Source organism: Convolutriloba macropyga, chromosome 1, assembly GCF_964194025.1.
Source record: "Convolutriloba macropyga chromosome 1, txConMacr16.3, whole genome shotgun sequence".
Classification (NCBI taxonomy): domain Eukaryota; kingdom Metazoa; phylum Xenacoelomorpha; order Acoela; family Convolutidae; genus Convolutriloba; species Convolutriloba macropyga.
The window spans coordinates 11,619,634-11,642,806 of record NC_134468.1 but is presented as its reverse complement, the minus strand read 5'-3'; the positions used below and the strand labels follow the sequence as shown (position 1 = coordinate 11,642,806).

General features: G+C 36.4%; 1 protein-coding gene across 1 annotated transcript in view; it reads right to left on the bottom strand.

Moving 5' to 3' along the window:
• Positions 1-23,173, bottom strand: part of LOC142334965 (uncharacterized) — a 70,576-nt gene that overhangs the window by 34,913 nt on the left and 12,490 nt on the right. The window contains exons 3-7 of the mRNA XM_075383296.1: positions 22,231-22,385; positions 15,686-15,927; positions 12,836-12,986; positions 10,360-10,558; positions 8,016-8,128 (exon numbers count right to left, since the gene is read on the bottom strand). Of these exons, the coding sequence (XP_075239411.1) occupies positions 8,016-8,128; positions 10,360-10,558; positions 12,836-12,986; positions 15,686-15,927; positions 22,231-22,385 (860 nt within the window). The remainder of the gene's footprint in view (positions 1-8,015; positions 8,129-10,359; positions 10,559-12,835; positions 12,987-15,685; positions 15,928-22,230; positions 22,386-23,173) is intronic.

Genomic DNA, 23,173 nt, shown 5'->3' with positions numbered 1-23,173 from the left:
TTTTTTTGCTTGCCATGGGATTGTACCATAGACCCGATGCATCAAGTTTTTCTTGGAACAGGAAAAGTTCTCTCAAAATTTTTGATACCTTTAACTAAAGGCTGTTTGCTTGCAGATTTGGAAAAACGGGTTTTTTCATGCATGGTTCCTTTTGACATCCAGCATCGCACGCGAAAAATTAGGGAACTTCATTTTTGGAAGGCATTTTATTTTAAATTATTTTTTTTTCATGTTGCACCTCTTGTATTTTTCGATTTAGGAGTGTCTGCATCGCATTATCTAAGCTTCTGTAATTTAAGTTTTGCTGTACGTCTGCTATCTGATGTTAACTTTGAAACACAAAATTTAGAAAAAGCCGATTCTTTAATCAAAAATTTTTTCAAAAATTTTGTTGAGTTATATGGAGCTGACGCGCAGTCCTATAATTTCCATACAATGCGTCATTTAGTCGAACAGGTGCGCCGAAATGGTCCTCTTTGGTTGTTTTCAGCTTCTTGTTTCGAATCGGCTAACCATCAACTACTTTCTGCTTTATCGGGGACAATAAAAAATCCTGAAAAGATGGTCGACAGGTTTTTGCGACAGCAAATTGCTTACGGAGAATATTTACAAGAGGAAAAGGCAGCTAAGATCACTTGCCTCGATAATTTTACAAAACTTACAGAAGAAGCAAAGAATTTTTGCCGTGAAAAAAATATTGAAATAGTGTTTTCTCGGCATGTTAATTATCTCGGGAAAAAGTTTTGTTCTGTTTCGTATACTAGATTAAACGACAATTTAAGTGAATGTGTGTTTCAATTGAAAGATGAGAACTTTGTTAAAGTTGATTGTTTTGCTAAATTTTCAGACTCTGTTTTTGCTATTGCTGGAAAATTTCTGACTGTGAAAGAACGAAATATTTTACCCGACATAACTAATGCCTCCTTTAATTACTGCTTTGAGTTAAGTGAGTTGAGTTCTCTTAATTTACTTGATGTTAGTAAAATAAACTTCAAAACAGTTGTACTGCCTTTGGACAGTTGCCTACGAGTTAGTGTGCTTAAAGAGGGGTTTGAGCACAATTAGGTGCTTTGCATTTGATTGGAGAATCAGATGCCAGTTTTTTTTGAAATATTGCTTGGAGAAGCAATATTTTTTATCAAGTAGTTTTTTCTCCGGCCATTTTTTTGAATGCACTTAATATTTCACTCAGTCAAACGATTTCTGGATTCATCGATACTGCGCTAGCATTGTTTAGGGACCAATTTGACACATGGTTCAACAAAATCCAGATTGCTTCATCTTCCTTCTGTAAGTGGCCTTTGAATAAATTTCACTCATTGCTCTTCGTTTTCTATAATTCAGTTTTCTCTTATAACGAGTCGATTCAGCATAAGAGTTTTTAAGTTCTTCAAATGATTAGCGGTTTTGACTGTCTCAGTCTTTGTCTTTGCTCTTTAATTTCTAAATTTGTTTAATGTATGCCCAATTTGTTTCTTGTATTTATGTTTTTTTTTGTGTTTAGTTCTATCCTTCTTATTGGCGATTCAAATATTCGAAATCTGAGAAACGATATTCAAGTTGATCCACTTCTTCGACAGCATCAAATCGATGTACTTGCGTTTGGCGGTATGAGAAGCAACGAGCTTGGACCAAACGTGAGCTTGACATCAAGACAATATAACTATGTTGTCGTTGCAGTGGGTAGTAATGATCTCACTGAATATAGAGATATAAAGGCAAAGTCCCCGTTCGAAATTATGTTTAACCTCGTAAGTTTTGCGCGCTGTGTTGCTCGGTACGGAACCGAAGTGTTTGTTGTTGGTGTCTGGAAACGAAGAGACGTTGAAAGTAATTTGGTTGAAGAGACAAATAAACTTTTGTTCGATCAGTTGCAGCGGAAATTTGTTCCTCCAAAACTGAAAAACAAGCACTTTAACTGAATTGATACTTGTCATTTGAACCGAAATGGCCGTCTAGAAGTTCTTGCTTTGCTTAATAGAACCATTTCTAATCGCTTTTAAATTATTCGATTTGTTATTGTTCTTTTGGTTGAGTTAATTGATTGTTGACTCCCTTCATTTTTGTTGAAGTAAATTTTTGAGGCTGGTTGGAGATCCAGTCTCTCAGAGTTTGTTTCTTTGAATTGATGTTTGCTATACTTGCCTATAATGTTCATTGTTGTTTTTTATATGCTTTCGAAAGCTCTGTTATCCGAATGGCAAAGTTTGAGTTCTGTTTTTTTATGTTGTGGAGATCTGTGATTCAATTAGTGTATGAGCATCCTGATAGTTTCAATGTTCTATTTTGACTTATGAAATACTGACAGAAATCGTTTTTTTTAATATGAGTTCTTTTGTTGTCTTCTGGTTTTCATTTGTGAAATATAGAAGTGCTGTGAGAAAACTAATAGTCGTATAATGTGTGTATATTAGTTTTCTTGGCTTGTTGGCGAACAAAACTGATAGCCATTTTTTTCTTGACGCCTGTTAAGTTGATCTGCCGAGTTGAATCATGATACATGGCAGAAATTTTTTTGGTTGTGATGCTTTTTTCATTACGTTTGAAACCGGATGGAGATCCGGGTTCTTTGTTTTTATTGCACGTTATGTTTGCTTCTCCTTGTTTGTTGTTTTTATAATGCGAAAAGCTCCTGTCACTATAGGAGAAAAATTCGGCTCTTTTTCTCTGCCTCCTGGATTCAAGATAGATGGCAGAAATCTCTTTTCTCTCATGTTTTTTCTCTGCTGTTTTCTCTTTTTGTCTGATATTTTTTCTCTGTGGCTCTTTAGTCGCTTGCTTGTCCCTATGCTTTCTGGTTTTCCTGGTTTTGCAGGTTCTGCTTGTTTTTTTTCTTTGGTTCCATAGATGCGCTATGATGGGAACATCCAATTTTCTGAGCGCTGACAGTGATGAAATACCACAGAAATCATTATCAATGATTACAAATTTCTGATTTACTGCTATCTCTTCTTTTTTGCCTCTCTGTCTCTCTCTCTCTCTCTCTCTCTCTCTTCTCTCATGTTTTTCTTCTCTGCTGTTTTTTGTTCTATTGTGTTTGTCTGATTTATTTTTTCTCTGTGGCTCTTTAGTCGCTTGCTTGTCCCTATGCTTTCTGGTCTTCCTTGTTTTGCAGGTTCTGCTTGTTTTTTTTTCTTTATGGTTCCATAGATGCGCTATGATGGGAACATTCAGTTTTCTGAGCGCTGACAATGATGAAATCCCTTAGAAATCATTATCAATGATTACAAATTTCTGATTTACTGCTATCGCTTTTCTTTTTTGCCTCTCTCTCTCTCTCTCTCTCTCTCTCTCTCTCTCTCTCCCTGTCTCTCTCTCTCTCTCTCTCTCTCTCTCTCTTTCTCTCTTCTCTCATGTTTTTCTTCTCTGCTGTTTTTCGTTCTGTTGTGTTTGTCTGATTCATTTTTCCTCTGGTTCTCTAGTGGCTTCTTTGTCACTATGCTTTCTGGTCTTCCTTGTTTTGCAGGTTCTGCTTGTTTTCTTCTTTGTGGATCCATAGATGCGCTATGATGGGAACATCCAGTTTTCTGAGCGCTGACAGTGATGAACTACCACACAAATCATTATCAATGATTACAAATTTCTGATTTACTCCTTTCGCTTTTCTTTTTTGCCTCTCTTTGTCTCTCTCTCTCTCTCTCTCTCTCTCTCTCTCTCTCTCTCTTCTCTCATGTTTTTCTTTTCTGGTTTTTTTCGTTCTCTTGTGTTTGTCTGATTTATTTTTCCTCTGGTTCTCTAGTGGCTTCTTTGTCACTATGCTTTCTGGTCTTCCTTGTTTTGCAGGTTCTGCTTGTTTTCTTCTTTGTGGTTCCATAGATGCGCTGTGATGGGAACATCCAGTTTTCTGAGCGCTGACAGTGATGAACTACCACACAAATCATTATCAATGATTATAAATTTCTGATTTACTTCTTTCGCTTTTCTTTTTTGCCTCTCTCTGTCTCGTTTTGTGTTTGTCTGATTTATTTTTTCTCTGTGGTTCTCTAGTGGCTTCTTTGTCCCTATGCTTTCTGGTCTTTCTTGTTTTGCAGGTTCTGCTTGTTTTTTTCTTTATGGTTTCATAAATGCGCTATGATGGGAACATCCAGTTTTCTGAGCGCTGACAGTGATGAAATCCCACAGAAATCATTATCAATGATTTCAAATTTCTGATTTACTGCTATCGCTTTTCTTTTTGCCTCTCTCTCTCTCTCTCTCTCTCTCTCTCTCCTGTGGTCTCTCTTCTCTCATGCTTTTCTTCTCTGCTGTTTTTTTGTTCTCTTGTGTTTGTCTGATTTACTTTTTGTCTGGTTCTCTAGTGGCTTCTTTGTCCCTAGGCTTTCTGGTTTTCCTTGTTTTGCAGGTTCTGCTTGTTTTTTTTCCTTTATGGTTCCATAGATGTGCTATGATGGGAACATTCAGTTTTCTGAGCGCTGGCAGTGATGAAAACCCTCAGAAATCATTATCAATGATTACAAATTTCGGATATATTGCTATCACTTTTGCCTTTTTTTCTGGCTCTCTTCACTCTTCTTTGTCTCTATACTTTTTGGTCTTCCTAGGTTTGCGGGTTCGCTTGCTTTTTATTATAGTTCCTTGGATGCGCTATGATGAGATTATCCAGTTTTCTGAGCGCTGACGGTGATGAAATCCCACAGAACTCATTATCAATGATTATAAATTTCTGATTTACTGTTATCACTTTTCTTTTTTTGCCTCTCTCTCTCTCTCTCTCTCTCTCTCTCTCTTTTTTTTCTCGTTGACTATACTGTTTGGTCTTTCTTGTTTCGCGGTTTCTGCTCTTGTTTTAATTATGGTTTCCTAGATGCGCTATGATGGAAACATCCAGTTTTCTGAGCGCATATAGTGATGAAATCCAATAAAAATGATCATTGATTTTCTTTCTTTTCTCTTTTTTTGCCTCTCTCTCCCTCTCTCTCTCTCTCTCTCTCTCTCTCTCTTTCTCTCGCTCTCTCGTTTTCCCTCTGTCACTCTTTCTCTCTCTCTCTCTCTCTCTCTCCTCTCGGTATCTCTCTCTCTCTTTCTCGCTCTCTCGCTCTCTCTCTCTCTCTCTCTCTCTCTCTCTCCCTCTCTCTCTCTCTCGCTCGCTCTCTCTCTCTCGGTATCTCTCTCATCTCTCTCTCCCCTCTCTTCTCTTTCTTTCTTTATTCTTTGTTTTTCTTTGTCTCTCTCTCGCTCTCGCTCTTTTTCTCTCTCTTTCCTTCTTTCGTTTCTTTTTGTTTTTCTCTCGCTCTTTCTCTCTCTCTCTCTCACACACACACACTCTCATTCTCTCTCGCTCTTTCTCCCTCTCTCTCTCTCTCTCTCTCTCTCTCTCTTTCCTTCTTCCGTTTTTTGTTTTTCTTTCGCTCTCTCTCACACACACTCTTTCTCTCTCTCTCTCTCTCTCGGTATCTCTCTCATCTCTCCCTCCTCTCTCTTCTCTTTCCTTCTTTATTCTTTGTTTTTCTTTGTCTCTCTCTCCCTCTCGCTCTTTCTCTCTCTCGCTCTCTCTCTCTCTCTCTCTCACACACTTTCTCTCTCTCTCTCACACTCTCATTCTCTCTCTCTCTCTCGCTTGCGCGCGCGCCTGCGCGTGCTCTGCCTTACGGGCAATTTTTTTTTTGTTTTTTGTTCTCGTTTCGCTCTCGCTCGCTTCAGCACTCTCCTTGCTCCTTTTCGCGCTCGTTCTCGCTCGCTCGTCGTCGGTTGCTCGTTCTGCCAGCTCGTTCTCGTTCGCTCGTCTTCGTTTGCTCGGTTTTGCTTGCTCGCTCGCCGCCGGTTGTTCGTTCGCCGCCGCTTGTTCGCTCGCTCGCCTCTTCTGTTTTTCCCCCTTGCTGTTTCTTCCCATCCCCTTTCGCCTATGGCGATGTGCTTTTCTTTTGTTTGTGTGTGTTCAGCCCCCACCCTTCTCTCTTTCGCTCCTTTTCTTTCGTGCTTCACCCCCGCCCTTTTCTGTGCCCCCTCTCATGTGCTTGTGTTTTGCTGATGTTCTTATTTATATTTGTTTGCTTTCTTTTGCAGCACACAAACCCCCTGCCCTTTCTGTGACCCGTGCTGCAGCGCAAAAAACCCCCTGCCCTTTCTGTGACCCCTTCTGCGCATTTAAGATGATGTTCCTATTTATACGTTTTAGCCTTAGCAATTTTAGGGTCTCTCTTCTTTTCTTTGACGGTTAGAGAATAGGTCGAATCCTATTCTCTAATCTTCAAAGAAGCCAAAGAGGCCCATGCAGCAGCTAAGGCACGTTTCCGGCGCTTCTTGCAAGACGGTTATCTTGCAAGAGTCTTACAAGATAGACGGTTATCTTGCAAGACTCTTGCAAATCGGACGGTTATCTTGCAAGATCTTGCAAGAATCTTGCAAGATCTTGCAAGATGATGCGTAATCTTGCAAGATTCTTGCAAGAATCTTGCAAGATCTTGCAAGATAACCGTCCTAATTTGACTGGGGTTATCCTTGATCGGTCAATGGAGCATGAGAACCTCCGTTATACAAGCGAGCTTCCGTAAGCCAACAAAATGATCCTAGGGTGAGAGCGGTTCAATAGCACCACCAGCATAGGTTGACATCAAATTACCAAGGAAATGAAACTGTTATGTATGTGTGGAACTCCAGAACAGTTTGCCAGATAATGCAGGAGGAAAGATAGAGCACATAAAGGAAGTATGATGAGAAATAAAACTTAAACAGCGCGCTCAGGAGTCATAGAGAAGGAAACAGACAGATTTTAGTGGCAACAGATTTGACCGTATGTTCACCAGACCACAACGGATACCATGTGGGTCTATCCATATTATAGACAACAGTTGGTTAGTCAGATCACATAGTAAAGATCAGTGATGCGTCCTTTGATTTCGTTTCACTTCTGTTTTTGGTCAGAAACATGCAAGGGGCCGCCTTAATGGTCATCAGATGCCAAGTTTGATCTTTTTTCAAAACTTTCCCTGAACTTGCAACTTTTTCTTAATAATAATAATAATAATAATAATAATAATAATAATAATAATAATAATAATAATAATAATAATAATAATAATAATAATAATAATAATAAAAATAATAATAATAATAATAATAATAATAATAATAAATTGTTCGTAGTGCCGTTATCATAAAATAGTAGCAAGAAAATATATACATTGTACAGATAAAATTGATTACAATTTGCAACACTACAAAGTCGCCATCAAACCTAATCTTTGTTTTCAGGCGCCTCACGGAAGAGTTGTGCAATTTTAGTTGAAATAATGAAAAAAATGTTAAAAAATGAAAAGTTATCCTTTCTAGTAGAGGTTAACTATTGTAGAAATTGTGTTTGTAGCAGTCAAAAATTTTTTTCTCGTGAGCATGACAGAGTCTGTCTAGCAAGTCCTGGTTACCTATTATATAGAGATTCAGAAATGTATTGCAAAATACTTTTATGTTTGCCTCTATTATTGTTCTAACATCTTCTAAACAAGAATATTATTATAATTCAACGCCATTTTTTGCATTCCAAGAACTCTAAATTTCAATGGATTACAATCGAATCTTTGTCTGCTAATTTTTACATACTGTCTACAATTTCTTTTTTTCATGATCTCATTAAGGTCCGAGTCCGCTATTATGGTCGAAAAAATTTCACTCAGCCGTTCCCTTTTATTGGTTTTGCTAGTACTTTGAATATTTCAAATGCATGTAACTCAGAGGCGTTGCGTATCAAATTGTGGACTCGTATTTCATCGATTGACTCGTATTTACGTTTCCAGAAAATTATTTTTAAAATTCTTTTAATTAACATGTTGATTGGTTTCAAAAAAATTTTCATTAGTAGATCCGTAGATCAAAATTCCGTATTGTACTATTGGTTTGACGTAAATTAAAAAAAATTCTTAGGAGGTGTGTTCTCGTAAAAATAAGGCGTAATCGGTAAAAAAAGGGAACAAAATTTTAAAAGCTTCTCTTTGATGCAACGTCTTGTCATGTAACGTGATCAATTTGGGGTTCACTGAGTCTTTAAAATGGTGTGATGTTACAAATCACTTTATACAAACCTTGAGTTCGCTCCCTGGGATAGCAATACCCACACTTCCCTTCACAATGTACTCATAGGGGGCATCAGGGGGTGTAGCAGAACTGGCTCCACAACTCTCTGTCATTCCGTATCCTATTAACACACAATGGACTTCTACTATTTTAAGATAACATCTACCTCTTGCAAGATCACCGTAAAAAAAGTAGGAAAATTTTTTTTAAAAAAGCCGGGAAATTGGTCGTGATATTGTCGGAAATTGCTCGAGAAACTGTCAAAAAACTAGAAAATCGTTAAAAAATCTAACATGAACTACAATCGTAGCCGCTAGCTGTCTGTCATTTTTTTCTGCAATGACCTTAGTTAAAAATACTAAGTTTACAATTTTTTTGTTCAATTGTTTCTGGATTTAAACTTTTGAAGCCTTCTAAATAATACAATAATAAATATGGCATCTTTTCCGTTTGTGCCCCCAGTACGTTACCCCCCCCCCCCAGTTACACAGCACGTGCCATTACATAGTAAATCATTCATAAAAGTTATGTAAAAATATGGCATGTACGTCTGGGGGTGCAAATAATATGCACCCACCAAGCGGGGGGGGCACAAACGAAAAAAATCCAAACTATGAAATACGAAATTCAGAGGTTCACCCACTCATACTTGTATGTAATCTTGCGGTCTTGCAAGATAACCCTCTGACAAGAACGGCCGGAAATATACCTTAGCTGATGCATGACCTATCCCTCCCCAAGCAATAATTAGTCTATTCAAACATCACCATCAAGACCCCCCCCCCCGCCACCCTCACATGCCGCTTCCTATTCTTAAAAATAGCAAAGAGCTTTTTTTCAACTCAGAACTGTTTACCCGTTGTCACTCAGTTTGAGTTGCTATGTATTGTAATCCTTTTTAATCAACACCTGCTACGATCATTTCAAAATTGAACAAAGGTTCATTGGTTTCTCATTTTTATTTTTGTGGACAATTACACTTTCAAAGGTAAGTGATATTTCTTTGGATCTGTTATTCGTTTTGCCCTCATGCACCCACCCCCCCCTCCCCTCTCCCACGCACATACACACACACCCACCCACCCACACACACACACACACACACACACACACGAACGCACACACACCCCCACACACACATACGCACACACACATAAACACACACACACACACGAACGCACACACACCCACACACACACACGCACACACACACACACGTACAAACACAGAGACACACGCGCACGTTCACGCACGCACACACGTACGCACGCACCCACACACACACACACACACAAATAAACTCACACACACACACGCACGCACGCACGCACACACACACACACAAGCACGCACACACACCCAAACACACACACACACACACACACACACTTACACACCACAGAAAACACACCACACACTCACCAGCACACCACACACACCACGCTCACACACACCACACACACACACACACCACACACACACCACACAAACACACCCACTTACACACTTACACGCACACACGCACGCATACACACACACCACAGATAACACACTCACCAGCACACCACACACACACACACCACACAAACACCACACACACACAACACACACACCACACACACACCGCACATACGCCACCCACGCCACACACACAACACGCACCACATACACCACACACGTTTTTTTAGACTACAAGTTTATCAAACTGTTTCCATCATTAGACTACGAGTTTCTCACACTCTTTTCTCGCCACTGTTTACTTAGTAACAGTGGCGAGAAAAGAGTGTGAGAAACCCGTAGTCTAATGCTGAAGTGTTTTTCCAGTGTCGATCGGGCATTAAAATTTATTACACTGGCAGTTTATTTAACTGCTGTTATCGCAACAGGTGTTGATTAAAAAAATTATCACACGGTTGTTATTGCCCTCGAAGTTATCATAACACCTCGGCTTCGCCTCGGAGTTTGATAACTTCTCGGTGGCGATAACAACCGTGTGATAATATTCATTCATTTCACAAAAAGTCAAAAACTGGTTACTAAAAATAGCCCGCTAATGGTAAAGACATTGAGAAACCAATGGCTCGTTATAAATTTGACGCAAGCTCGTTAATTATGAGACTCTGAGTCCTTAAAGATTGTACATTAGGCAATTAAATTATAACTACAGAGCTGGTCCGTGAAATCAACATACCCCTCCCCCCAACACACACAGACACACACACACACACCTTCCAGTTCAAAACAAAAATGGTCTGTACAACACACATGGTATGAACACAAAAGTTTTCCAAATCACGGGAAGGAAAAGGAAACATTTCCCGAAAATCAGTTTTAGAAATGAAATTTACAGACCTTGTGTGAATGTCATTTTGACATTTGGGTTCACTCGATCGCAGGCAACCTTGATCTGCTCAGCTGGCATTGGGGCTGCTCCAGACATGATCTCAACAACTGAAGTCAAGTCATACTTCTCGACTACAGGGTGTTTTGCCAAGGCCAGAATGATAGGGGGCACTAGGGCTAATCTGGTCACACGGTATTCACTAATTCCCTAAATAAACATTAACCGTTTTTTGTCAAAAAAAAAATAATTTTTTATCAAAATCCGAAAATTTGCAAAATTATGCATTTAAGTTCTTTTAAAATTATCAGCTGCTATTGTTTAATTTGCTTTTTTAAGGCAGAGAGAGCACTTTTAACTCGAGCATGTTTTCTATTTTTTATTGTAGAAGACAGTAATCTAACCAGAAGGTCTGGCTATTCTGATTAAAATGACTAAACTCAGAAGCACAATGTAATATTTGGATCATTATTGCTAGCGCCCCCCAGCCCTTTATAGCCATTATTTTAGCACCACCACCTCCAAAAAAGTTGAGTTTGCTCGAATTGTAAGAGCGATATTTGCAGCTCATTGAAACAAGAGTGTGTAGGTAGATTAAAGGCACTTTTAGAATATTTCTTAAAAAAAAATTAAAATGAGCCTCTATTGAAGCCGATAACACCAAAAAAGAACTAATGCAGAAATTTTTATTGATGCCTACCTTATATGCAACAAATTTTTGTTGAAATACGTAATTCTTTCAAACCATAGCTATGCTGGCTTTTAATAAATACTTACTTTTCAAATATATTCAGTAATAATCTGACTTATAATTAACAGTATGTTTAAACATGTATAAATGGGGGTACAAAACTAAGCGGGTAGGTGGGCTAGCAGAAAAGGTCCTACTATTTTGCAAGCCGTGTGCCAAGTTAATAAAATATATAATTGTTCAGTTTACTTAAATCAGTTAGTTTTGGGTATTCTGCATCTTTGCAGCTCAATCGGGAGAATCTAATGTTTTTGTAAATGCAAAAATTACTGCGTCGACTTTTTCTAAATCTTGTGTGAGATATTTCAGAAATTTCAGAAGAGCAACGAATTTGATATTTGAGCGATTTATCCAATCAGATCGTAAAATAGCTATGATTTACACGCCGTAGTTAAAAATTGATAATTTTTTCTGTCGCAAAATGTTTCCAAAGAAAACATTGGTATTAACATCCATTTTCACATCCATGGTCTCATTAAAATGTTTTCTTTTATGGAGTTTGTTTGATCTAATCAATGAACTTAAAGGCTTAAAGTCGATGATATCACTAGATGTTATACATTTGTTGAAGTCCTTAAATGCTTGCAATCAATTAAAATTAAATTGAATTATTTGAACATTTAAACATTTTTTTCAAGGTTATCATAATCACGCTCGCTGAAAAAGTTATACATGTTTTACCATAAATGCAGAAGAATGGTTCGCAGAAGAAAACTGAATTTTTATTTTCAAGTTTGCTGGGAAAAATACTTTAAAACCAGATTTTGAGCCAGCTTCAGCCATCGTTGAAACAAGAGTTTTTCAGGTCAATGGTTGCCTTTATAGATGATTGTAGTGATTTTAACTTTCGCCATCTCGCGTGCAAAATATGAATCGGTGGACAATTTTTAAGAAAAAAACTAAAACAGATTGATATTTACAACAGAGTGTGTACTCTTTTTGCTCTGATAAAAATTTTTGTAGTGAAAAAAACAAATTCAATTCGAAACATTTTCTGAATGGTTTCTTAAATTTTTTATGCGCTTCAATGAGGTCAATGCTGAAAATATTGTAATTTAATATTTCGTTTAAAATTTTGATACGCTCTTTCTTATTAACGATACTTAAATTCTTCCTGAACTCTTGTTTTCTTCTGGGTCAAGGGTCGCAATTATCCTAATTGGAAGAATAAATAACAAAATAAAATGGAGAACGGGAACGCTAGAGCTATTCGACTTTCAAAAATCTTCTTTTTTTTAATTTATCGGATGTACTTAACAAAAAACAATCCAAAGTATAATATACAAAAATGAAACTGCAATCTTTGTAGCACTTAAGAGTGAGACCTTCACTATATTACACCATGCAGTACGTTTGTTTTTTTTTCATGATTTAATTTACTTTCGATAATTTATATTCTATGTTCTGTTAATTTTATATTTTAACAGTTCAAATTAAATTTAGCATGTCGAATAGCTATGGTTCAGCATCAACTTAATTACCTACCGCTCTAATTAGTTGAATAATCAGTAATATTGAGGGAGTTATGAAATGAAGCATGTACATGTAAAATTGAAATTTTGCAAGATTTTTGCAAGAAAACTGCAAGAACTAAGCATTCCCTTTCAAGATTTCTAGCACGATTCTGGCAAGATTTTACATCTATTAATAACTAGGGGTATTAATAACTACTTAGTAATATTTTTTAAAAAAAGAACAATGAGGATCCGGTCACGTTGGAAACGTTAGAATCAAACCTTGAGCATTCCAACAAAGTCGAATCTCTGTTGAAGAAGAGTTGTGAGACCTCTTAGTGGACAGACGAGACCAGACACTATGGCACCGTAGATGTGGTACAGGGGCGGAATAGCAAAGAACGCATCCTTCGATTGGAAGTCCACCAAACCCCTGAAATACGGTAAAAGTTCACTAAATTCTTACACAGTTTTCGCGGACTTAACGTCAAGTCTTAATCAGTATGTTGAATCAGTGATATTGCAAGGCTTGAATCAGTACTGTATTACACATCTTGAATCAAGTCTTAAGTCTTGACACGTTTGACCAAAACTTTGGAAGTCTTGTAGAACGTTCAAAAGGCGTCCGGAATACGCTAAAAAAATCGGGTTTGTGTCAAAAAGGTCAGCAAAATGCCGGAAAAACCCATCAGGAACTCGAAAAACGCTAAAATCTTTAATAACTTTTAAGTTTCTTCCGTTTGGATTCATTGAAGGCTCCTGCATCACTTTTCGATGGGTTAAGAAAATTTCGAACACTGCCCGAAATTAAAGTTCATATAATGAATAAAAATGTTGAAGAGCTATACTTCATCAAAGAGAAATCCTTTTGCATAGGACCCCGGCCCTATTGTCATAGTAAACCAGTACTGATTCATGATATATCGATAGTAAAAAGGTATATCAGTACTGTTTCATAGCATTCTAATGGTTTTTTTTCTCGAATAAGCAGATTAGGCTCAGACAACATTTTTTTCTCATGAATTTGTAATGCACAGTCAGTTTTGATTTCTTTCTCTGTTCGTACAAAAATTATTATATATAATGAAACTTTCGAAACAAAATTTGAAATCTTGCACAATGCACAAACATGATACCTAAAAACCTCGGGAAATTTGCAAAATCAAGAGGCTTTGCGGACAAAAACCGGTAATTAACAGGCAAAACTAGTGCAAAACCAGTTAATCCATTCAAACAGTTGAAATCCAGTTGAAATGCAGAATACAGCAGTATACAGAATACTTGCCAGAGGGCATGACAGCAGTTCACGTCAAACTCCAAACAAATACTTCAATTGTATAAATCATTTTCATAGCTTAGTAGCATAGTTTAGTTTCATAATAGTTTCAAAATTCAATCAAAAATTAACTATTATGCAGTTGGTTTCGTTCTCTGAGTAGAGGTTAGTGGAGGTCTCTTTTCTGTAACAATTTATAATGCTATGATATGAGCTCTAATCAGAGAAAAAGGCTGAAAGACAATTGTGAACAGTTCAAGCTAAATTTAAGAATTAAATGCCGTTTTTGCATTAAACAGAGTTTGTTTTTTTTGTGTGAATTTACACTTTTCCACTTTTCATAGTAAAAAGAAACATGATCATAATAGATTCACAGTAAAGACACTGACTGAAAAACACTATGATTCAGCGCTGATATACCATGTTACTATGATCCGGGTATGCAAGTGTAAAGAAAGCAAGGCCCGCCCCAGGCCTCTAGAGCATTGTCTAATTAGAGTTCGCTTCATTTTTTTTCATACATAAAAAAATACATTCTGAATTTCATGCCAAAATGAGCATCCGTATTTTGATAATCTACAAAACTTGATTCGATTAGCAAAAAATGACAAACATTATTTCGTTAAAAAAAATTGATGATGACAAAATAAACCACTTTTCCAGCTAAGGTGTTTTCATGGGTCCATCATTAGTCATTTCATAACCAACAAAGTTGAGTTAAGGTCTTTTCATGGGTTCACAATTAGTTATTTCATAACTCTGTTTTTTTTCAAAATTCAATTTTTTTTATGGTTTTTGTGCTTCTGTACATGCACATGCAGAACCGGAGCAAGACTAAATAGCTTTGCACCAGAGCAGCTCATCTTAAGAATCAGTTGAAAAACTGCCAAAAGCCTTTAGAATTTTGTCAAATCTTAAGATAAAGAGTTATTGCGGCTTGAGTATATTACCACATTACTTCAATGAAACCAGCTAGCTTAAATGTATTGGCCCTAGTCCCACTATGCATGACAAAATTCAGCGTTATTCAATTTGTTTTCCCTTCCAAAATTATGAGTTTTTTTAAAAAAAAAATGCAGGTTTTTGGGGGATTTGTGGTTCTTTTCGATCGTAAAAGGTGAAGGAGCATACATGCTGACTACGTTATATGCAATATTCAACGTAAAATGCTAATGGCAAAAAAACAGACTCAAGAAAAGACTAATGATGGACCCATGAAAAGACTTTAACTCGACTTTGTTTGCGTCGAGCTTAAATCCAGCATAAATTTTGGGTGGAGCCAAAGTATTTTGTAAAATTTTGTGTTAAGCTAAAGTCTTTTTGCGAAAAATCGGGTCGAGCTAAATTCCAGAATGTCTTAAAGTCCAGCTAAATTCTTTTCATAGCTCAAATGAGTCGAGTATGGTCTTTTCATAGTATATATTGGTCGAGCATTGTCTTTTCATAAGTCTGTACCTAGACCTGGGCATTATATCACAAAAGATATTATAATCGATTTGATAGGATTGGTCGTAATGCGTTTTGTGGCAATTTTTCAGCCGGTCAGCCCTGGTAGTCACAATCGGATGCAATTGCAGCAAATATGGATGAAAACGGTTCCGTCCAATTTTTCACTGCGCTAGGTCGCATCTCCTACGAAAATTTCAAAATCACCGCTTCGAATTATTAATTAAATTTGGTTCACCACAACAACAAATCATCCCCCCCCCCTAAGATCCCACAATATTTCTCGCTATATTCACAGTTTAATAAATAAAGTCAAGATTCCATTATTCACCCCACCCCTTTCTTAAAGTCGAGGCCTCAACCAGTTTCATTATTGACTCAGTTATAATCGGTTTATAATTCACACTCACAATATCTGGTGAATCTGGTAGTACATATTATAGTGTGTGAGTGCTACTCCTTTTGACAAGCCAGTTGTCCCACTGGAGTAGGGAATGAAACAGCGATCCTTTCTCCACTCGACGGAAACCGAAGGTAGACAGCTGTTGAACTCTGCCTCATCTTTGGCTAATAAGTCCAGGTAGTGACTCAGTTTGATTCCCTTTGTGTCTGTTTCTGTTTCCGTTTTCTCAGCCGACAGAGTGAAAATTTCCTAAAACAGTGATCGTATTTTTTTGCTAGTAGGAGTTTACGCCTACGAAACATCAGCAATAAAGAGTTCTAATAAAAGTCTTGGTTATCGACAAGGTTGAAGATATGACAATGATGTATGTATATTGTACGCACTTTTTGTTTGCACAGAAAACTTTGTCAAGTGGAAATAGCTTTAATTGATCGTTCTTATTACTTGTTTTACACGTATCCTTTTTAATAGTATGAGACGAGTTGCCAGCATGAAGTTTGGTTTCACCACCTACTTGTAAATCCAGGCATAGTCGCGAGTCTTATCTGGCTTCAAAAACAGTTAAGCAGATCTTATCAAAAAAAGACAGTGCACCAATAGAAGCCGAACTCATTGAGTCAAAAAGAACTAAGAGATCGTCAATAATAGCTCCACAGATGGCTATCATCTATTAAAAAAAACTGTCGAAGTGAAAACGTGAAATAATTTTGCGAAGTTATGCAAAGCTGAAGGTCAGTCGCTTCTCTCTCTCGTTAAGGCATCTGTTAGGAAATCAAAATGAACAACTTTATAACTTCGACTGCTCTTTTAACGGATAAACTATTGAGTTCTAACGTTGACCCAGAAGTAAAAGAGTTTCTCTCCACGATATGTGAAAACTTAAAAACAAAGGATGCGCAATTAATTCGACTGCAAAATGAGATTGAATACCTCAGTGAAAAAGTGAATGATGTCGAAAGATATACTTCGAAAGATACTATTATTTTTCGAAATTTACCTTTTTTGTCAGAAAAGGACGTTACCACGGATGTTATCGGGTTTATAAGAAAGGTGCTACATGTGGAAGTTACATCAGGGGACCAAGTGGCCTGTCATGAACTAGGACGGATAGTGGACATCAACGAGCCGCCCCCAATCACAGTTAAGTTTCTATATTTCGGTCAAAAAAATCAAATTTGGGGACGGAAAAATTTCTTGCTGGCTTTTTAAATCCTTTGAACGGGAAAAATGTGCAGCTGGAAGAGAGGCTTACGGAAGTCGATAAACTTTTATTAGATTAAGCTTTTAAAAAAGATCTCAGAATGCAGACAAATAACAGTCAACCACAAGTTTTGATAAAAGTTGGTGAGAAAGTACGACCAATTAAACTAAATGGTAAGCAAGATGTTGATGCTTACTTGAAGGCAGAAAAATGTATACTCAGGACTGAGAAAACACAACTTCAAAGCGAACATTTTATCCCGAAAAAGCTATTTAGATTTCCGGGCAAATTTGAATCATTGGACAGACCACCGCCTACACCAGCACGAAAACGAGCACAAATAAGTCATGTATCAGATAATGATATTATTCAACAAATTCGCCTGATGTCAGATGACAGTGACAAAGTTATGGATTACGTTAAAGGGCTTTTGAGTTCATCGAAAGAAAACAGCAAAAAAATCCAGCGAAATGAATTTCAATACAATCTCTGATACTCCTGTTGATGACGAGGGATGAGTGATGCTTGAAACTGCGAACAACAAACCCTTTTTGCACCACAATTTTTGTCTAGTTTTGATAATGATGATGAAAACGTATAACGGGGTATATATGGAGGAGAACGAGCTTGAAAAAGTAAAGGAAGCTTTTTTACTGTTTTTGAATACAAGATCGTTGCGATGCCATCATGACCAGTTGAACGCTTTCATAGAAAGTTTCTCAACAAACCATTAGTAATTGCACTCTGTGAGACATGTTTAACAAATAACAACCCAATTTCACCTAATAAAATCAATGGTTTTTCTAATATAGTAACGCATAATAGAAGCGGCCAAAAAAGTGGAGGATGCGCATTTTCTGTTAATGAAAATTTTGAATTTCCTGTGAAAGATTTTGTTGATCAAATTGAAGGCTTAACAATTACAATTAATTTAAAACATGAGCTACAAAATATAACTGTCATTAACCGATCACCAAAATTAGCAATCTCGAGTTTTTTAGACCTTTTTTAAAATATTTGACTACTATTCATCATCTCAAAGGAGATCACATTGTCTGCGGAGATTTCAACATTGACTCTTTAGGCTCACACAATAGCAGATTTTTTAATTTGCTAAAGTCTTTCAATTTAAATGTTCAGAACCATTTTGCAACTCGCGTAAACAGCGGAAAATGTATTGATCATATTTTCAGTGATAAGTTCTTTTTATTTGTAACACGGTTAGGACTGATATTTCAGACCATTACGCTCTTTTGATCAGAGCTGAAAACAGTACTGCAAAAAAATGTGTCACAAAAACTTTGTACAGAGAGCTTATTAAATTGACGGATAATAAAAAAAATTTTATTTATTTGTTTTTTTAAATCATGAAATAAACAAAAATTGGAAACAAAACATTGTGGATGGACAAATCAAAGAATTAACAGAAATCATTCTTGATTGTATTGAAAAATTTGCAACTTTAAGAACCTTAATAAATAACGGCAAGTCTCAATGGACGACAAATCAAGAGAATAACATGATAAAAAAACAAGGCTTTCAAATATTGGTTGGAAAATCCTTCAGAAGAAAACAGTAAAGTATCGGCAACAACGCAACTTTGCAACCAAAGCTATAAAAAAACATGTGTGTGCTATTATGATAATCTTACTAAAAAGAGAGACAAAACGAACAAAAACCTTATTTGTGCGTTCATTGAATTTTGCACTGACAAAAAGTCGAATTGAACATCAACCCCAATTTTCAATGATTGTTTTGCTGGCATAGGCAAAACAATAGTTTCAAATTTCAATGAAACTGATATATGTTTTTTCAGTTTCTATTAGGTTACTGAAATACAAAGCATCATCTGGTCATGATGGTATAAGTAACAAAATTTTAAAAATTTCCATCTCACTCTTTTCACATCCACTAACAGAATTGTTTAAATAATGTATTAACCTTGGTTACTTTCATTCCGAATGGAAATTGGCGAATATAAAACCGTTGTTCAAAAATGTGTCAAAGTTGTTGCTGACCCATCAGTCTCTGAAGTTCGTTGTCGAAAGTGTTTGAAAAACTTTCATTTAATAGTATGATGCATTTCATTAAAAAGTTTGAAATAATCAATGAAAATCAATTTGGGATGAAATCAAGGAAAATTGTGCAAAAACGCTTTGATCTCAGACCAATGCTTAAAAGGTTTATCATGTTTCATTGATCTGAGAAAAGCATTGGTTACCATATGCCATAAAACAATGATTAAAAAACTCGAAAAGTACGGTTTCCGAGGGAATTTTTTGAATTTAATGAAGTGTTTTCTCGAGAACCGCCACCAGTACGTTGAATACAATATTTCTGTTGGACAAAAATTCCAAATTAAACTATGGCGCTCGCAGGGGTCAGTATTGGGTTCACTGTTTTTCCTATTATACATTAATGATCTTCCGAAAGGTTGTAAGTCAATCAAAAGCAGTCTGTTTGCAGAATATACTACAATTCACTCTGCTACAAAGCAGAACGCTAGTTTTTTCTATAATGAAGTTAAGGAAACAATGTGATGGTTTAAAGAGCACAAATTGACAATTGATGACAAAGAAGCAGCTTCAAGAATTTCGGAAGAAGCGAAGACTTGAACAAAGATTTTCTAGGTGAAAGTGTACAAATTGTAAAAAAAGTTACTTACTTAGGCATCACTATAGACCACAAACTGAAATACAAATCTCATGTCGAAAAAATAGCGAAGCAGATGAGCAAGTTTTGCGGAGTTTCGTACAAAGCAAGATAATATTTTACAAAAAATCAAGAATTTCGGAAGAAGCGAAGACTTGAACAAAGATTTTCTAGGTGAAAGTGTACTAATTGTAAAAAAATTACTTACATAGGCATCACTATAGACCACAAACTGAAATACAAATCTCATGTAGAAAAAATAGCGAAACAGATGAGCAAATTTTGCGGAGTATCGTACAAAGCAAGATACTATTTTACAAAAAATCAGTTACTACTTTTCTATGAAAGCTATGCCAAGTCTGTAATAACTTATGGTCTTATTGTTTATGGCTTTACAACTAAAACAAACCTGAACAAAATTTTCAATCTGCAAAAGAAATTTTTTCGAGCAATTTTTCTAAAACAGAATTTTGATTCAGTTTAATCAATTACTAGCAAATTCAATTTGCTCAACAAATTTCAACTGTATGTATCCAAAAAATTTTGATAACTTTTTTTGCAACTGGCAGACAAATCTGTTCATTAACTTCTTTATAACAAAGAACTTCTTGCTAGACGAGTAACTCGGAATAAAACTAAAGGAATTTTACCAAGCAAATGATATCATAAAGAAACAGGAAGAAAATCTTTACAACGACAGCTCAGCTTGGCTCACAATTAAGCAGCTGAAAAAACCTATTCCCAGAGAATATAGCTAAAACAAACCGCCATCAGTTAAATTTTTTGACGAAAAATTTTACGTTCGTTTACATTTTTGAAAATCAAAATTTAATAGATATGTTTTTTTGACATGCGTTAGGTCTCCTCCAATATGCTTGTGGGTTACCCACTCGATGAGACATAAGTCTCTTTGGGATGCCAACAAGGCAGTAACATCTATTATTTTACATAATCATATTGCTGTTCTGGTTAAATTCAAAATCAAATTCATCTTGTACGCAGTTTTTGTCTAATTCTGTTTCTGTTTTTATTGCCGACAAAGTGAAAATTTCCTAAGATGGTGGTCATCATTTTTTTTGCTAGTAGGTGTCTTGAAAATCAACAAGGTGGAAGATATGATAATTATGTATATTGTACGCATTTTTTTTTGCAGAGAAAACTTTGTCAATTGGAAATAGCTTTAATTGATTGTTCTTATTACTTACTTTACACGTATGTTTTTTACTAGTATGAGAAGAGTCGCCAATATGAAGTTTGGTTTCACTACCTAATTTTAAATCCAGGCGTCGAATTCACAACGCCTAGTCGCAATTCTTATCTGGCTTCAAAAACAGTTAAACAGATCTTAACAAAAAAAGACAGTGCACCCATAGAAGCCGAACTCTTTGAGTCAAAAAGAACAAAGAGATCATCAATAATCGCTCCACAGATGGCTATCATCTAATAAAAAACTGTCGAAGTGAAGACTTTGAAATAAAATTGGATAACTGTAAGTGATTCGGATACGGAAGAGATCAAACTTTGAAACTTGTTTTTTTTCTCGAGAAGTACAATTATTTCCAGAATCTTTTAATTTTTTTCATGTGCAGTTTTTCATCATAATGATTATATTGATGTCATAGAGATCTCCAAGGCTAAATCTATTTTGTATAGTCTGAAGATAACTCATTCCGCAAAATTAAGCCTGGGCAGAATAATGGCATAGTTTTGTAACTTATAACTGGTAATTACTATAGTAGTATACAAAATCTTTTTACCAAATAGCACAAAGCTCATTTAGCTTAGTGGCTACGACTTGTTACGCAAATTAAATGCTACAAGTACCCGTCGCAGAAATTCGAATCGCATATAAAGCACATTGTTGGCGGTAGTTAAGCTGAACATTTTATTTTTCAAGCATCAAATTTTACTCAAAATGAAGACTCTCCGGTGTAAATTGGGACATGAACAGAGTACGGATCATTCAGAAAACAGAACGCCTCTAGACTAATTCAGCGCTGATGTGCTCTGCCACCAACCTCCGGATAACTAATTGCACGAAAGGCCCTCGCATTATTAAATACAGATTGAGGAGGCAATTTACAAAATCCAAATTTAACGATAAGAAGGTTCCCGACGAAAATTGGTTGCTGGGTCGTTTCTTAAGTAATTATCAAAGAATTCCAAGAGATGAATATTATGCTAATTAAAACTTGTGTCACATTTGTCCGCATACGCGTCAAAGTGTTTGTTTTGCGTAAAATTGATTTTTTTGTTGTACGTTTCTAGTAGTCATGGAGGGATCATATATGATTTCTTAGTAGTCATACAAAGATCATAAATGATATAAAACAGGTCATATACCAACCGATGTATCTAGGAAACTGTGTATGATTTGTATGACATGATATATGATCCCTCTATGACTACTAAGAAATTGTGACCCGGGAGGTTGACTTTTTATTCCTTTAAACGTGATCTTCCCAGCCAAGTTTGCGTTGAACAAGTAGAGCGTTTTGTTAAGCTATTTCAATGCCATCTTTTGTATGATCTACTTTTAGTTGCTCATTTAATTGTCTGTCCCGTAAAGTTGAGATAATCGAAAGTTCTAAAAACGACAAAACCTGCAATAGAGCATAGCATGCAAATGAGCATGTGGCCAGTGTTTTTGAACCGCCGATTGTTTCAACTTTGTGAGGCACAATAAAGTTCCAGCTTACCTTAACATTTGTAGGGACTGGTTGAGGGTCTTCGCTCTCTAGGAGATTGCTATCATTGTCATAGGCAGCCTTCACACACTTGTCCACGTACGCTTTGTCAGTTTGAGTAAATATCACAACGGAATTCGAGTCTTTGATCTGATGAGCCACTTCGTCTGGAAAAGAAAATCATTCACTATTTTCAACAGGTTAAAATGATTGGCAGCTGGTTCGCAGTACCCGCATATTAATCCTAATTTTATTCTTGGCTTTGCTTCACACGCATTTGTCATTGTCACACAGGGCCAGATTGAACACACTCAAACCAGGCCCGGTTCCAGACCAAAGAAACCTAAACTTGTACAGGCAACTTGAAAAATTTTTAGTTTTAATTGTCACAATTTGGTCTTAAAAATCAACTGAAACGGGTTAGACTATTTTTCAATAGAAGATCCATCAATTCAAAGACTAACACATGTTTGGGAGACAAAACGGTCTGTTCACTTAATCGTCTACAATATGTTGCGGGTTGCCTAAAATCAGCCGCTCCTTACAAAAAAAACAATTCAGCATTCATTTTTTTTTGCAGATCGGTTCTTGGCTTGACTTAGATTTCTTTTTAGTTTTGAGCAGTCCTAATAGCGTTCTAAAACTTGTATTTGGGCGAACTCAATTAATATTTACTCTCTATAGATCTATAGAGGTAAAGAACCTCAAAAGTATTATTTCAGCCGTGCCAAGAAAAGTTTCAGAAAAAACAGATCAAAACTTTTTCGGTCAAACAGATAAGACTGAGACTTAGTATGGGCCGGAAAGAGTGACCCGACCAAATTGTCGTCCCGACTATGGGTTTGGTCGCAACGCACACCTCTATAAACGACCAAAGTCTGACCTGAACCATGCTTGTCTTGGGCCGCGTACCTCATTTTAAGAAAACACGTACGAGAAGCAACAATTAGAGATG